The sequence below is a fragment of the Gobio gobio genome (genome assembly GCF_949357685.1).
Source record: "Gobio gobio genome assembly, chromosome: 16".
In the NCBI taxonomy this organism is placed as follows: domain Eukaryota; kingdom Metazoa; phylum Chordata; class Actinopteri; order Cypriniformes; family Gobionidae; genus Gobio; species Gobio gobio.
In genome coordinates, this window is record NC_137109.1 from 30347797 (window position 1) to 30365197 (window position 17401).

At 38.6% G+C, this 17401-nt stretch overlaps 1 protein-coding gene across 1 annotated transcript; it reads right to left on the reverse strand.

Annotated features, from left to right (window-relative positions):
• Positions 1-12976: 12976 nt before the first annotated feature.
• LOC307139943 (P2Y purinoceptor 4) lies at positions 12977-15616 on the reverse strand. Its single transcript, XM_079839126.1, has 2 exons — positions 15257-15616; positions 12977-14825 (listed from the first exon to the last, which is right to left on the reverse strand). The coding sequence occupies exon 2, from the start codon at positions 14821-14823 to the stop codon at positions 13729-13731; it is 1095 nt and encodes a 364-aa protein (XP_079695252.1). The 5' UTR covers positions 14824-14825; positions 15257-15616; the 3' UTR covers positions 12977-13728.
• Positions 15617-17401: the final 1785 nt, after the last annotated feature.

A 17401-nucleotide genomic window follows, 5' to 3' on the forward strand; every position in this document is an offset into this window, starting at 1 on the left:
CACAGGGGGCAGTTTTGTTTCACTAAGATTACATTGTTACACAATAAAAAAAATGGAGAATTGAACTACTGCCACTTACATCATACATTATTTTCCAGTAATTATGCTATAATCAAGTAACTTCATTTGGCCTGCTGTGAGGAGGGCTCCGCATCCAGTCTGTGTGATTTCCAAGGGTTTAAAGTATGGGATTAGTCACCTGGAAAACTGGCCATCTGAGCGGGAGGAGGCCACTAGAATTGCATAATTATATTGATAAGGGACAAATTACAGCCTTGACAACAGAGGCCGGCCCAGTCTGATCTTACAGGTGTGTAGGGGAAGAGAGAGCAAGCTGCAGGAAGAAAGAGAGATCTTCCTGGAAATCTACGTCAGTGGCACTCATCTCAAACCATTAACTGCCATCAAAGAGCTAATTTTACTCTGCACATTACACCCAATCCTACTCGTCCAACCCCCTCCATGCTGGGCTGGATGGAGAAGCCTGGTGGGAAAACGACATTCAATCTGCCGGCCGGCCCATTCAGGCCAAATTGTCAAATGATGGCTTTCCACCTCTAAAGTTTCAGGAAGTGAAATGTAGCACCGGCCCTGGGCTGAGCCGAGGACTGAAAGCAGCTGAAGGAGGAATAGGAAAGGAGAAAAAAATCCCCCAAACCCATCCCCAGCACCCCTACTCTGCGCACTACATGATACAAATATCATGAATTCATTAATATATATATTTATTTTATTTTGCAACCTACCTTGCCTTATAGTATAAGATATTTTAAGAGACTTATTGACATGGACAAAGTCATAATGGTCAGCAGGGGTCAAAAATATATTTCCTGTATCATGATGTTATTGATACAGGAAATAACAACACACCCCCCCCCCCCCCCCCCTATATTGGTCTTAAAAAAATCATGGCAAAATAGATATTTAAGAATAAACAGATTTAAAAAGCACACGTGCAAAACAAGAGCAAACTCTTTATGGCAAAGGCATACAGCGAATATGCAGAAATATTGTACTCAACATAACAGACCCGGAAAGAGGGGTGCTCTCTGTGCTAATTAAGTGCTAATGGTTGCGGCCCTGCAGAGAATACTAATTAGGATTTCTATTCTTCTTTTGGGAGAGCATGTACTTCAACACAGCCTAATGAGGGGAGGCAGGTATGTGTGTTCTTGTGCTGGGTTAATGGGGGGTCCACTCTCAGGTCTCAGGGCTGTGGGCTGAAGAGGGGGGCGTTTCCTGTGCCTTGGCCTCTCTGACACAGAACCACACACACACACAATGAGGACTGGAGTCCAAAGAAAGGAAGAAACTCCATCAAGATTTATGTTATATTTACACTCCAAAATATTCTCTAATTCGCTTTGCGCGCTCTCTCTCTCTCTCCATCCATGACTTCATCTATCCCTTAAAAATTAATATATTCAAATACATCGATCACATCTTAAGGGATAGTTACCCAAAAATTAATTTACTCATCCTCATGTTCCAAACTTGTATTGCTTTCTTTATTCTGTGGAGCACAAAAGAATATATTTTGTAGAATGTTTTGACTGTTTTTGTCCATGCAAATGAAGTTAGGGGGCCAAAATGACACTAGGCCCTACTGACTTCTGCTGTACGGACAAACTATGTTTTTTAGGGCAAACAATCTCTTTAAAGCCTTAAGCTGGATCCAGTTACCTTATGTTAAGAATGTGTGTCTTAAATACAACTAGCAGTAGCGGCTTACTTTATAGTATCAAATTAGACCAATCTACATTTTTATGTAACTGACTTTTTATCAGTCATGAACAGTCTTAAAGAAAAAAAAATTGATGACTAACTTGTTAGACTCTTAGCAGTTTTTGCAACCGGCCCCCGAAACATTAAAAACATCTAATCTAATTTCCAATGACGGGGATAAAAACATTTTTTTTTTAACTTTACACTGATGAACATACAAACACGATTTGTCTTCCTATACTCGTAAAAGGCAAATGGTGCAAAGGAATTGTAAATAGTTCAGAGAGTTTTGCTCTTTGAAGTCGCTTTTTGAGATTTATATTTTCGGAAGAATACTTCTCAGTAGGCACAAGTTAAATGAGGAAAGCAATACATTTTAAAATCTCAATAGATTTTAACAAGGTACAGTTCCACACTCTGCTCCTCTTGTGTGAAAGAATTAATGAATGTAAGCAATTCAATGACAACTTAACTCACTTCTCAAGGCATTCAGACTGAATAACTTGAGTTCTCAGAGAGCCATGAAAGCTGTCACTTAAAAACTGCTTGCCGCTGAGAAAATGATTCCCGTCAGCCAAAACTTCCTGTTTATTTACAGGCAATGACTAGATAAAAAAATAAATAAACATGCATTGTGAGCCGAGAGACCGCAGAGAATCTGATGGCAGTGTAGTGTAATTGGGAATATGAGAGGATGTGCATGCGCGTAAACACGCAGATTGGGGGTGGTACTGGAATTACCTGAGAGAGATAATGGCAATGCATTAGATTAACTCTCCTTCCTTAAATGCGACACATTTAAGTAATCTTGTCCCCCGAAAACATGTCAATGTCTGAAAGGCTGCCTCAGCGCTATCAGGACCCTCTGGTCCCCCACACTGATGCAGCTGGCAAAACGCTACCGTCGACTGTCAAAACGCAGTGCGAGATCTAGTTATAATATAATTGAATTTTCATATCAGAGGAGACCAGAGTTCTAGCAGACAATAGGAGTGCTGAGTCCTCTCTGATATTGGCACAGGCCCTTTGCCATGCGCATGAAATCAGTATGTTAATGTTCCCCGGGTTTTCTTTTTTTAAGGGCACTTGTGCCTCCGCAATGTAATACCGATGTGGTTTCAAAAAATTGCAACTATTGATAAGTAGGCAGCTAGAAACCCTTAGACCACCCCCTCCCGTTACCTTTCCCCATCCAAGCAAGCAAGCAAGCAAGCTCCCAGACAGCATAGCACTCCCATCCCACACCCCTTTATTAAAATTGTAATTTATTTTTCTAAATCAGAATGACAGCTTGCTTTCTTTTCTCTGCAGCAGGCAGTGAATCAAGCCGCTTTAATTACTTTCGTAACTTCGCTGACCCCGGGACCGCGCGCCTTGTGCCGAGAAAATGGGCCGGCGACAAAGCTCTCCCACTGCCGCATCTGCTTCTGTTAATTTAACATGCAGGAATTTATCAAGCTCAGGATTTTCTATGATTTTGTTAACATTTCACCTCCTATCTTTTCCACATTCTCATTTGACCCTCTCAGACCGCGTCTGACCATCTTCCGCTAACAGCAAAAGCTTGCCGCATACAGAAGTGAAGTTCATTCAAGGAGAGTGAGCGGACTTGCTTTGCTGGTTGCTCTGATGTATACTTACGTGTGTATGTCAATTAAGAGAATTTTATCACTGTCCTCAGTAGTTTGTCGTGGCCCAGGCGGTGGCCCTCACAGAAGAACAGCAGATCTGGGCGGCTCAGCAGGAATCGACAATGCACTTGATCTCTCAGCAGCTTCTGACCAACAGAGGTCAGGGTTAACCTTCAGATGAGAAAGGATTCATTGAACTGCACGTCAATGCACAAGTCACATCATAGTTTAAAAGTGTTGGCGGTTCCTGTTTGCTCAGGAATTTTCTCTTGTTCAAAAGTTTCTCGCCGTCAGTAGGCCTACGCGGAGCCTCCGCAACCAAAAAAACAAGCCAGATATCTGGTCTCCCAAAACCTTCTCTGCATTAACCCTCCTGAGCTGTTTGTCTTATTAGAGGCTTTAATATGGTGTAATCCCTGCTATCACCCTCACCTCCTGACTGGCACCCCTCTGTTCCAGCCTGCCCGCCGACCGGGAAACAAGGCTAACCCGGTGGGCACGGCTGTGGGCTGACGGTCTAATAATTGAATGAATGATTATCTGTCTCGTTAATAGACAATGATACAGAGTGCATGGCCATATATCTGGAATATTAATGAGAAGCTGCAGGGGGCTTGATAAGAAGGAAATAGTGCGGCTGCTGTAATGGGGTTTAAAACAATTTGTCTAGGTTGGGGTGGCCCAGCTGATTTGGGCTGTGCTAATCCCCAGTAACCCTTACACATAGCTCCCAGCTCTATATGTGTGATCATCAGGCACATGCAGCCGGGCCTCCAGCGCAACTATAAGCCTCCAGGATCCCTGCTGCACCCGGAGCAGATTGATCAGTAACCCTCTGGCTGAATAATTTTATTAGCACTTTATCCCTCATTACGGAATAGGCAAATTTGATTTATTTGATTTTTTTAGTTTGTACAAAAACTGTGATTTCATTGAAATAATTCCAATATTTATACAGTTAAAGTCCTACAGATTTTTTAAAATTAAGGCATATTAACATTTATTCATTTATCAGACATATTAAATTAATAAATGTAAATATTTTAATAAGTATTTTTTTCCATTATTGAACTTATCACGCTTCTTGTGAAAATTTTCATGTGGCCAAAATCTGAGTAAAGAGGCAAATTAAACATTTATACAGAAGGTCTGCTCAAACACCCATGCAAATCAATATCTACACCTACTACATTGGAAAGCAATATTTCCCTTTTTAGCATGCAATAATTGTGTTTAGGCCGGTGAAGTACCTTATTATAGGTTTGTCAGGGAGAGAAAGCCCTGTTCCCATGGTGACTATGAAAGCCATTTGCCTCCTTTTCAGCTGGGTAATGAACTTCTTTCCTCTTTATGTCACTCTTTCTCTTCACTCTCAGCATCTCAGTCCTTGTCCACATCCTTGAAATCATTCGTTTATTCTCCAATGTGACAAACAACAGAGCAGAGAGACCATGAAAGTAAAGTCATCATGCATCCTAGGTTGAACAGTTTGCTTATAAAAAAGTATGGCTCAGTAAGCAGAAACAGAACGTATGACTGGAAAGTACAACCATAACTCCTCGCCTACCCTTTTAAAAGAGATCTTTAATATTAATATGATTTTTTTTTTAATTGTTTAAACAAGCATGTAAATTTTTTAAACAAATAATGTAAATGTTTTTTTGTTGAAATTTAGTTTACTGCATTTATATATTTATATACAAACACACACACATATATATATGACTTTGTATTTTGCTTTATTTACAATAAAGCAGCATTTGTGGGACTGTAAAAATGAATGGCAATGAACTCACACAATCATCTGACGTGTATGTTGTCACCATACCTTTTAGATAGACATGATTGGCTGCCTAAGGATCATAGGTCATCTCTTCCTAAAAGAAACACAAATATTAACTGAAGGCCAGAGGGTTTACAGGAATACAGAAAAAAAAGTTAATCTCGTTTGTTAGATGTTTTTAATATATCATTTTTGTATTGTCTCATAGATTAATATGGACATCTACCTTGTTCTAGTCATTTTTCAGAACATGCTTCTGTCACCAAAAGAGATTGACTCTCTTTAGACTGTGTAAAAGCTCTCTTTTACCTCAGTACACAGCACAAATAAGACACATAAAAGGTTACTTATTGCTAGAACTGACGGGGAAAACCATGCTTCTACGGCAGTTACATTTGCTCAATGTCTTTTATGAGTATTGTATTGCAGTGCTCCCAACCCCTGTCCTTGGGCCCTGCATGAGAATGAAAGGATGAAAACAGCTGAGATAGAGAGGTGGGAGAGGGAGGGAAGATTAGGACTAAATATTTGTCTTAGAACATCACACACACCTTAACAAGAACATATAACTGTAGAACACTTTAGCGGTATTTACTACAAAAAGCAGGCTTGCCACTTCCAAAAAAAACTTGCAATTGGTAAGTAGGGATGTCACAAGTACCGGTACTTCGATACCAAGTCGGTATTGAAATTATAAAAATGTGACGATACCAGCATTTCTGTAGTAGGCCTAGCGTTACCAGTGGTACCGACTTCTGAGTATATTCGGTACCCGCAGCTGCGTTCAGTGGCTTCCGTGTCTATCTAAGCGGGCTCCAGACTGTAGCAGAATATATACTAGTGTCTGCAGTGCTTTAAGTGGAAAAAATAAAGTGCCGGTAGGCCTACTCACCAGAGGGGGCAGGGCTTTGTTGGGGGCGTGGTTATGGGGATTGCTTAGTCAATAATTCAAGAAGGTCCGTATTTTAAAGCTCTTTCTAACTTGTTCTCAGCCTTAGAACTTACATATAGTTCTTGTAATTGTGTAAATATATAATTTGTTACAATAAGGGTTTATTTAGAAAGCAAGACCATTGACGGCACCTCATTAGGCTACCATGCAGGCCAATGTTAACTTTTTTCTTTCTTTTTTCTAATCAAATAGCAACACAGTTAGAAACTATAGCTGGGTCATTCCTGGTATGCGGTAACATTTTGGCTTCATAAATGTTTGAAAAAAAAGTACATGATTTTCATGTTTTTAGCATTCTACCAAAATGGTGACATGTTTAACTAGTCGGAATACATATTGGTCAAGCTCAGGGACTAAAAAAATTATAATTATGGGTAGATTCATTGTTCAGACACGGGCCGTGAAGGTGTTCCACACTGTTAGGGACATATACATAGTTATCACAAAATGTTAATAATGTAAATGTTAAACAATAACAAGTTTTTCTTGGATAGTATATGTCCCTTATGCCATCATGGTATTTTATTTAAATTCTTGAAACAATAATAAAACTATTATTGATGAATAGAATGTCTTGATTATTAAGAACGGGTACTTTTTGTACCCATTTTTGCCAACAGGATGGTAAATAATAAAAAAAATGGGTTTAAAAACATATATTGTATATGCTTTTAATGATCCTCACCTCCCAAAATGAAACATACGTATGCAAAACATTTAACGTTGCTGTCAAATTATTATTTAAAAATGACTCGCCTAACAGGGTGGAAGACCATAACAGTGGATGAGTTTTCCCTCATTGTCCTGCAGGATTTGCCATCAGTAATGTGTGGCACTGCACCTATATAACATGGTTTTATATATAATATTTATATATGCATATGTGTTTATAGAATTTTCAATATACACAAAATACGATTTATTCTATTAGAATTTCCACCCTGTTAGGTTTATAGATCTAACAGGGCGGAATCAACAGGGTGAAAAATTTTAAGATAAGTTAGCCGTAGCTCTTTGAGGGATCAACGTTTAGCTAACTAACCTTTTACAGATAAACAGAACTTTTATAACTATGTCAGATATGTTTTAACATTTTTTTGACCGGACAAACCTTCTTCATAACAGAGCCTAACAGGGTGGAACTTTAAGAGTGGGACAAGCAGGATAACATTTCAAAAACTAAAAAAAAAAAGGTAGAGGTGCGTTGAAGCTTACTTAATTTTGTACGGTTGAATTCCAGCAGGAAAAACTAATTATGTAATTTCCTGAAAATTGTCTAAATGAAATTGTGGTCTTTTTTGGAAGTCGAGAAATACATACAGGGTGGAAGATGACTTCAGGGACACAGTAAATGAAGACAATTGTAAAAAAAAATAATAATAATAACTATAGTTTCACATGATTTATATGTATAACCAGAGGTAGTTTAGCCTATTCTATAACATAATCTAAAAATATTTTGAGATTTTCATCATTTCATGGTTTATAGTTCTTGTGGAAGTTGATTACTTTGCACTGAGGACATGATAAAATTGAATGCATATATCAATAAAAAGGTGTGCAAAATACAAAATAGTATTTTTAATACCTATTATATCTGTTTAAGTGATAAAGGAGACCTACATTTATAATTTAAGCCATTTCTTATGTGACTCATTTTATAGAAAATATGAGTAAGTAAATCATAAAGACAGAAAAGTCACTGTATAACAGGAACGACCCAGCTACAACATGCGGCTGTTGTCATCGGTAGAAGTGGTGCCACTCTCGTCCTCGTCCGCGGCACAAGTGCTTTGTATTTTAACCATAGATTTTAAACGAGCAGCTATGGTTGCACGTTTCCAACCCAGTCTCACGTGGCGTTTCACACACCCTCTCCGGACCACTTTGAGTTGTTGACACTAGCTGTGTCCCAATTCGGGGGCTGCATCCTTCAAAGGCCGCATTTGAAGGCCGATTGCGTCACCGCAGTGCGACGAAGGCTGTCTCAATTCGAAGGGGCCTTCAAATGCAGCCTGCCGTCCGTGTTGCCAAGTCCCCGTTTTTTCAGCCGAATTAGGCTACTTTTAAGTTGTTGCCGCGGGTGAAAAATTATTTCCGCGGGTTTGTTTCTACCCCTTAAGTACGATTTCGCCGCTCCAACACCCCCAAACGTACAACTGCAGTGGATAATTCGGCCGCTCGATGGAGAAAATCGCATTGGGAGTTTTGGACTACTTTTGTTGCAGAGACCTGGCAACCCAACCCATCCGTCTCCCCGGCCGCGAAGGATAGAACCAACCAGAACAAGTGGATCCTGTGCAGTGTATTCCTCTGCCCATCCCGCGGCCGAGGAACACTTATACATGTAAGTAGCCTAGTCTATTGTGTTTTAATTTACTAAAATAACCAACGAAACGTTTTAAAAGCCGGTGGTCTTTATTTCTGTGTTACCACGGGACAGCTTTATTCGTTAGGTGATCTGATGTAATATTTCGTTTTGTTTTATGGATCAATTTACTTTTAGCAGCTTTATTAAAATGAGGCAGCAAATGAGTATTTATTTACCAGGCTGGAAAAATCGAGAATATAGAATTTGAGTATCTATAAATATGATTTCTGGAGTATTTTGTATGTTTGTAGGCTACTGATGCATCATATTTTTAAATTTTCTTAAGATTGCACCCCTGCCTTGCAGGTAAAAAAAAATAAACTTATTACAACTTAAAAAAATAAATAAAAAGTATGCAAGTTAATAGACACATCTTTACTGAAATGTATTGTGCTGTTGTGTTTGTTGTTGACAGACATGTTTATTTCTCTGCCTTAGGATTGAAAGTGTCCTGGGACAGGTGAGGGAGTGGGGAACTTGGCCATGGTTTGTCTTCATGATTGAGGTGTTGGGACAATCCCCCTGTCCTCATTGGCTCCATCATCCCTGAGGACACACCAGGGCCAAGTTCAGCAGTGGATGACCAAGATGAGGAGCAACTCCAGCCAAGAGGAGACGAGACCGAGAGGATGAGCTGATGGAGATACTGAGGGAGGACAGGAAGAGAGAGAGACAGAGGAGACGAGACCGAGAGGATGAGCTGATGGAGAGACTGAGGGAGGACAGGAAGAGAGAGAGACAGAGGAGACGAGACCGAGAGGATGAGCTGATGGAGAGACTGAGGGAGGACAGGAAGTTTCAGCGAGAGACAGAGGAGAGCAGGGAGAGAATGGACTGATTGTTTTCTCTACTTGAGAGATTGTTGAGAACTAAAATTTTGGTTTTGTAAATTAAAATGTGTAAATTAAATATTACCGTTCTACACATTATTTTTGTTATGCAAGTTATAATTTGTAAATAAAATAAATAATTCTGTACATTTATTTTTGTCATGTCAATTAATTTGTAAATGAAAAAATAAATTGTTCTATACATTTTTATTGACAGTACTTTTTACAACTATTTACATAAGTTACGTTTAAGATTACAAAAACTAAATAAATTTTAAAATTAACAGTACATAAAACAGATGGAAGAAAATGTTTTTATGTAGTCTTTTATTGAGCTGGGCTTTATTGACCCTGGTGAAGCCTCTGTCAGCGGGACATCATCTGGGATCAGTGCATTTTCCACTGTCTGCCAACAGGTTTGCAGTGCGGACTTATTCGACGGCTGCCATGTCGCTAAGATGTTTTCAGAAAGAGGGAAGAATAAATTAAATTAACTCACATCCTCAAAGCAAACAACAAAATATTTTAACATGCATAACTGTTCTATGAGCTGAACTCTGCAGGACAGTGGTCCTCCAAGATCAACGGTGCCTATCCCTGATCTAGACGACATATTTCTAGTGTATTTTATTTTTAGATTCTTTTTTAAACGATAACTAATATCAAAATGTAATATCCATGTGTTAAAAGTCAGTTTTTCATAAAACCACAATATTTGCCTCTGAGATGAAGTTGAATAAAAATCTGAGGTACTTCACAATTATACTCAAATACAGAGTACATGTATTTCGTTACATTATTTGTAATATTTAGCAACTGTTGACAGCTGCCGTTGAAGAGAACTGAAATGAACATTTATACTGGACTTTAAAGTTATATTCAACTGCCTAAAAACAAAACAACTAAAGATGTTTACCTCGGCCCATTTATGTGCATAATAAAGAATATAAACTATATAAAATCGTATGTTGGTAACATATTAGTCAACATTTTATTTTTATCAGTAGATAAATTAGATTACTGGAGTAAATTGAAACCCAATACTTGCATTTAAAAGTGTAATCTGGCAATTTCTCTTCAAAAATCTGACGTCGCGGCGCGCAATGAATTCTGGGGTAGGCAAGGCTGCGAAGCATCCATCCAACTATCCTTCATTTCATGGGAAAAGAAGGACGCATTTGCAGGCCGTATTTTGAAGGAGCCTTCGAAGGACCTACGAATTGGGACAGCCTTCGTCGCGCCGCGGTGACGCAATCCGCTATACCTTCCACTGTAAACGAGTCTCAGAGCGTCCTTTGAAGGCTGCGTCGGCCGCGCACTTCAAAGGACACGGCCTTCAAAGGATGCAGCCCTTGAATTGGGACACAGCTACTGACAGCGGCAAAAGCGACGCATGCGCTTTTCACTTGTAAAACTCAAGGGTGTATGGGTAATGTAGTCTCTGCTCGCAAATGAGCGTACCGGTACGCTAAAAGCACGTTCTGGGCGCACAGAGAGGTGGTGGTACGCTCAAGAGCTATATTTGGAAGTGGCGGTACTGAGTACCGGCGCGTACCGGCCCACTTAAAGGACTTGCAAAATACAATTTAAATATTCCTCCTCCTTGCGTCTCTGTGTGAATGACGGGGTGCAGAGGCGCGGGCGGGCGGGCACGAGCGCACACACGCGTGACACTCGCTCGCTGTCTTTGTAGTCTCTGCCGTGTGTCACTATATGAGGACACGAACGCATAAACCGTCCCTTCATGAGAATTTACCGTTTCATTTGAGAAAACTGTCATATCATGAACACTGACACTCAAAGGTCACAGCAACCCGTCAAAATAAAAGTTCGGTTTAAACATTTGAAATTGACAGAATATATCAGCCTACAGTAGATTTAGCTATACTCTACTAATGATAATAATTATGCCTAAATGGTTGATTATTTTTCACTTGATATCTTTTTTTATAAACAATGTTTACTTTTAAACAGCATACAGCCTTTAAATGTTTGTATTATTTACTTAGAATTATTATCATCATAAGTAATAAACTTAATACATTTAATAAATATTTTTTAAATACTTAAATAAAATACATTTAGCTGTGGTACCGAAATTGGTACGTTACCGAGTAGGCTACCGTACAATATTTATGGTATTGGTACCGACTACTGGAATTTTGATACCGTGACATTCCTAACTCAAACTGCTGTTTGTTTACATTTATTTGCATATTATTCAAAGATTTACAATTTTCCCCATTTTTAACAGAAATGCATAAGACTAAACTTAGCCCAGTCATCATTTTTGGCCATTTTCTTTATTTATATACTTGTATTGTGTACATGGGCCCTGGCTCATTTGATTTAATTTATTTATGAATATTCAGGGATTTTAGAGGAAGAAAAGAAGTGGGGCATGAACTCTCCATCTTCAAACTCCATATCAAACTATTCATGGCCTCAACAACCCCACAACAAAAGCAGCAGCCAACAGGTCTATTTATCATAGTCAAAGTCATTGGGCAGAGAGCTTAAGGATATGAAATGCATTCACTCATTAAAAACATTTGAAAACAGTTCTGGGGACCTCTACTGACCAAAGAAAAAAAAGAGATCCCTAAGAGCTTCCCTCCTCCTTCACAATCTCAAAAAAGGACACAGACTATTAAATAATGATAATGACAATATAAAAAATTTAAATAGTTGACTTTTTTAATTGCTCTAAGCATGAAATAGTAAAATTTACTTTTCAAAACAATTACAAAAAAAGGCATATTTTCTGTCTACTTGATAACATTTTTAGAAAAATAGAAAATTATACTCAATTAAAAATTGTATAGTATATGTATATATATATATATATATATATATATATATATATATATATATATATATATATATATATATATATATATATATATATATATATATATATATATATATATATATATATATATATATATATATATATATATATATATATATATATATATATATATATATATATATATATATATATGTGTGTGTGTGTGTGTGTACACATTTATGTACGCAACTGTTGTCCTCAAATGACACCCACAATCTTCTACTGTACAGTATATAAGGGTGGATATAAATACACAAGAAATTTGCATTTCAATACACAACATTTAAAAACAAAGTTGTAAATGATCTTTTAATAACTTACATTTTAAAGTGGGAACTTTTGCAGTATAAAAAAAAGCACATAGAAGACAGCATAAATGATCAGGTTTACAACACATTTTAGCATGTTCTAAATAATCCCTTTATCCTACTTAAGTGTAAACAAGTATTTTTGTAAAAATATGGTATACTCTAGTCTGTCTCTCCTTTTGATTTTAATATAGTCTTTTTTTTATGAGAGAGAGGCATATAAAATGGACGGAATATGCAAGGAAAACTTAGTCACTTCAATGAAAATAGAAAACATATTAAGTAATTTATATGTATATATAATATATAACATATTACGTAATTTCATTTAAGTAATAAATGAAATTAAACAAATACCATGACCAGATAAATGTCAAAATATTTACATGACTAAACATGAAATAAATCAAATGCACAAACTCACAAACATTCCCAAAGAGGTTATATCCGGGGGAAATATTTGTGCACTGTGCACTAAACTTTGCACCACGCCAAAACTGATCTGATTTCTTAAATCTTTTTTTCCCTTCATTCAGCTCTGCTATGCAATTACACACAAACACATGTACAGCAACACAGCTGTATCTTCTCCACCAAAGGACAAAAACATCTGTATGAGAACTGAAGCAAGCCAAGGGGGGATATCTGCAGCTCGAATTTCAGCCTCCCCCACAACCATTCACCTTTTCACTAAAATTACCTCAAAAGGTTTCCAACTTTGCGGTTTAATTCAAATAAATGACATTTTAACAGCACCTTCATTTCCTGCCATAGGAACATAACCTTCAGACATAACAGAACACACAAAAGGCTTTGTGCTGGCATTTCTGTAGTAACAGTCAAAGGCCAGAGTCCATCTCTGGGATATAGAGTGGGTTTTGTTTTCAATGTTGACAGAACCCCAACACTGCCAAGTTCTGTCCTTGAACAACAGTGAGAAACTTCAACATTACAAGTAACCATAGGAGTGATTGGCCATCAGTGCTTTTATGAGCTGCAGTTTCTCTGAACTACATTAGCAGCAATCATGCTGAATGGGAAAAACATTAGAGGTGCACAAAGGAAGCAAACCACATCCTTTCTCTAAAGAGATTCTTTTACTTTTATCTACGCTGTAGTGTTTACAACGAGACTGTTCTGAATTCTTCTGGATGTGTGTCTCTGTGACTTTAGCAGACATGGATTTTGACAGAACACTTAGGATTTCTAATCAAATTTGAGGCAGTCTTCCAGAACGGCTTTTTAAATTATTACCCAAAATGTCTGGGTATGTGGGTCTAGAGTCTTGACTCATTGCCTACTTGGGCATCTGGGTTCTTAAAGGCCAGTCCGATGTTGTTTTCATGCACATACACTGTAGAACGAGTGTTCGGAGTCGGTCTAGTAAAAACTCTCATAAGTTTAGAGCGGTAAAGATCCCCTGCCAGGAAGTAGAGGATAGGGTCCAAACAGCTGTTCATGCTGGCAAGTGGGCGGGTGATTTTGTAAGCAAAGTTGACGATATTAAGGGACTTGCAATCTGCATCTAGAATGCGGTAGGCGTAGTAGAGGGAACGAGTTATGTGGAAGGGTACAAAGCAGATTGCAAACACAACCAGCACCACTATGATAAGTTTAATGGACTTCCTCCGGGATGAACTCTGTTGGTTTTGGGACAGGCCCTTTCGGGGTTGGCAAAGGGCCCGTGCCATTAAAAAGTAGCAAACCACGATGACCATAAATGGCAGAATAAACAGCAGCACCATTACCGCAAAGTTGTAGGTAACATAGTTGTGAAATTCATCAGGGCTGCTGGTGTCGTGACACAAAGTGTCATTGCCCCTCTGAGAAGTGGTGACGAAAATCAGCTTGGGCACCAAGCAGGCTATCACGGCCGTCCAGACAAAACCACAGACTATGTGGGCATGGCGTGGCTTCACCAAAGTCAGAGTACGAATGGGATGACAGATGCCAAGGTAGCGGTGCACACTGATGCAAGTGAGAAAAAGGATGCTGCAGTACAAGTTGGCATAGAAAAGAAACCGCACAATCTTACAGAGGAAAACACCAAAAGGCCAATGGCTGCGGTTTGCATAGTAGTATATGAGCATAGGCAAGGAGAGTACATAAAGAGTGTCTGACAGGGCGAGATGGAACATATACACTGTACTGGGTTTCCAGGGCCTCATCTTAGTGATAAACATCCACAGAGCCACAGAGTTCAGTATCAGTCCCAGGAAACACACCAGTGAGTATGACACAGGTAGCAGAATATACTTGAACTCCTCATTGAAGAGACAGCTGAAATTCACTTCCTTCAGAGACATCGGTATCGGTGTGGTGAAAGGAAGGGACAAATTCCCCGAGACACTTTTCCTTACGAATGAATTCATTTCTGTTAAAATAAAATAAAAATATATACATTTATAGCAATTTCAGAAACTTAGAAAATCTTATAGGTAAACATGATAAAACAGATTGTAATGAAATGCACAAGCTATAAAATCAACATGAACTACTGAAAAGTGTCTACAAAGAATAAACTCTTATGTTTACAAGTGTTATTTTTAACTCACCTTTAGGAGTTCATGTTTAAAACAATATACCCAAACACGAACAAACTAACCCACTCATAACTGAGAGTTAGCACCTAAATAATATATTACAAAACAATCTCCAGTCTTTTTCCAGACATATTACACAACTATTAATACATCTTTGCACGTAACAAAACTCTCGCTGTACACATGTAGGGTAACTTACATTATTAGAAATACAGAGAGAGAATGGGAGCACGCGGAGCTGTTTCCACGCGCTCAAACTTACCGTCCACTCAGCTGAACGAGGCAAACATGTCCCTTCACAGTTCAAAACATGAACGTAGATGTTTGACGCTAATTGTTAAAAACCATTCAGCCTGTTAAAGAGATTTATCGGATTGGGAGCGCACGAGTTGATATGGTCCCGTCCCGCTGGTAGAGGTGGGCAGATCGATACTAATATCGATAATATCGATACCAACGTTGGTATCGGTATTGATCGATACCAACGTGAAAATATCGATACTTAAGTTTCAGTTTCTCTCGTTTTGCGACCTGACTGAGTTTGTCAAAATGCTGCTGCTATCAAAGAGCAGAGCATTGCAAGCTCTCTGTAATCCTCCTCCCAAGAGTGCTGCTCGTGCTCGACACTGCTCTCCCCCTCTCTCCTGTGTTGTACCGTCACGTGACTCACCACCAGCGCGCCGCTCCACCAGCAGTCAGGCGCGCGCTCGCTCAGCCGCGCGCGCATTTCTAGTCAGTCAGAGACGGAGAATGGCATCAGAGAGAAAGAGGAGCGTTGTATTTATATTTAAATAAAGCAGAAGTAACCAAAAATTGTTTCTGAACAAAAGCTTTTGTAGTACTGATTAATAACCCAAAATGCAAATCACAAAAACTAATTAAAAGTCATGAAAATTCATTACGATTTAGGTTGAAGACGCATCCACCTTAATTATTAAAAAGTATCGGTATCGGTATCGGTATCGGTATCGGCGATACTGGCCCTGTATTTACTTGGTATCGGATCGATACCAAATCTAGCGGTATCGCACACCTCTACCCGCTGGAGTAGATGAGCGCGTGAGCTGAGGGGCGGGGAATCGGAGCCAAATTGTGTATCCCTGCAGAAACGAATCCGCCGACGTTTAGTGTTGACGGGTATTGCTTAGTATTTTTAGAACTTTTCTTAAATACCAAGACACGAGTAACCTGCCACGATATTGGTTTTAGAATCTTCTACATTTAAAGATGAACTCACATTTTTCTCACTTGTTCTCTGAGTAATCGCTTAAATCACTTCAGTATCATATCACGCTCTTATCAGTTTCTGCCATCTATGCTCATCACACAGACAGTAGAAAGTCATTACAGTCATCTCACATGCCCTTTAAACATTATATGTTGACTCTCATAAATGATACAGCCCAGTTTTTATGATAAAATCCTTGAAGGTAAATTATACAAGATTATACAAGATATAGCAACTCCAGACATTTGGCGTTATAATATTTTAATTCCACTGTATTTTAGAACGTTTTAATTTGGTTTTATACTTCCTTTATATTTCACTTCCAGTAAGCATAGTGTCCTGTGACTGTGTTGGCTGTAGCTATAAAGGCCTACATCCTAAAATAATGTAGGCTAATACATTTCCAAAGAAGTTACAGCAGTTTCAGTATCCAGTAACAGAAATAATAAAGAATGTCTGTGTTTGTTTTCCAATAGTTCTAAGGGAGTTTATGCATTTAGTAGACTAAAGTTAACACATTCCCATTTGACCAATGTGTGGTTGTAGGTGCAGAGGAGATTTGATCACAGAAGTGAATGCGCATTCGCCAGAAGCATACCATAGTGAACATGGAAGAGCAAGTGTCTGGAAAGCTAAATGGACAGGGCAAAAGTTTACTGCAAGAAAGACCTTTATCTGCTAGTGATCAGTTAGAGTGCCATAACAGGGTGCATGACTGCTATGCCTCTCTGAGTTAAAGTTCACGTTGAATATTCACACAATGGCTTTATGATGTTGGCTGTGGTAATAAACTGCGTAGTTTGTGGTTGAATAATCTGTGAAACAGTTTTCAAATCAATTTGACTTATAGCGTTAGTAGTCTATATATTGCTGACACCAAGGATGCTATAATAAATTACAATTTACGTCATGTGTCATGAAAAAATATATATATATCAGCTGTGTGAAAGCTGGGGAGATTAGTTTGTGGTGTTGGTATACGGTAAGACCCACTTCCTTTGCAGTGCTGACCGGATGGTTAGTCCAAGAGGAGTTACGGAAAAGTGCATAAATTGTTCAGGAATTTGAGTGGGACAATGACTCAGTAAAGTGATGTGAACTGTAGGTCACCGGAAATACAGCTAGTTCCGATTCAGTCTTCATCTCTGGCCTACAAAATAATCTAATGACTGACAGGTG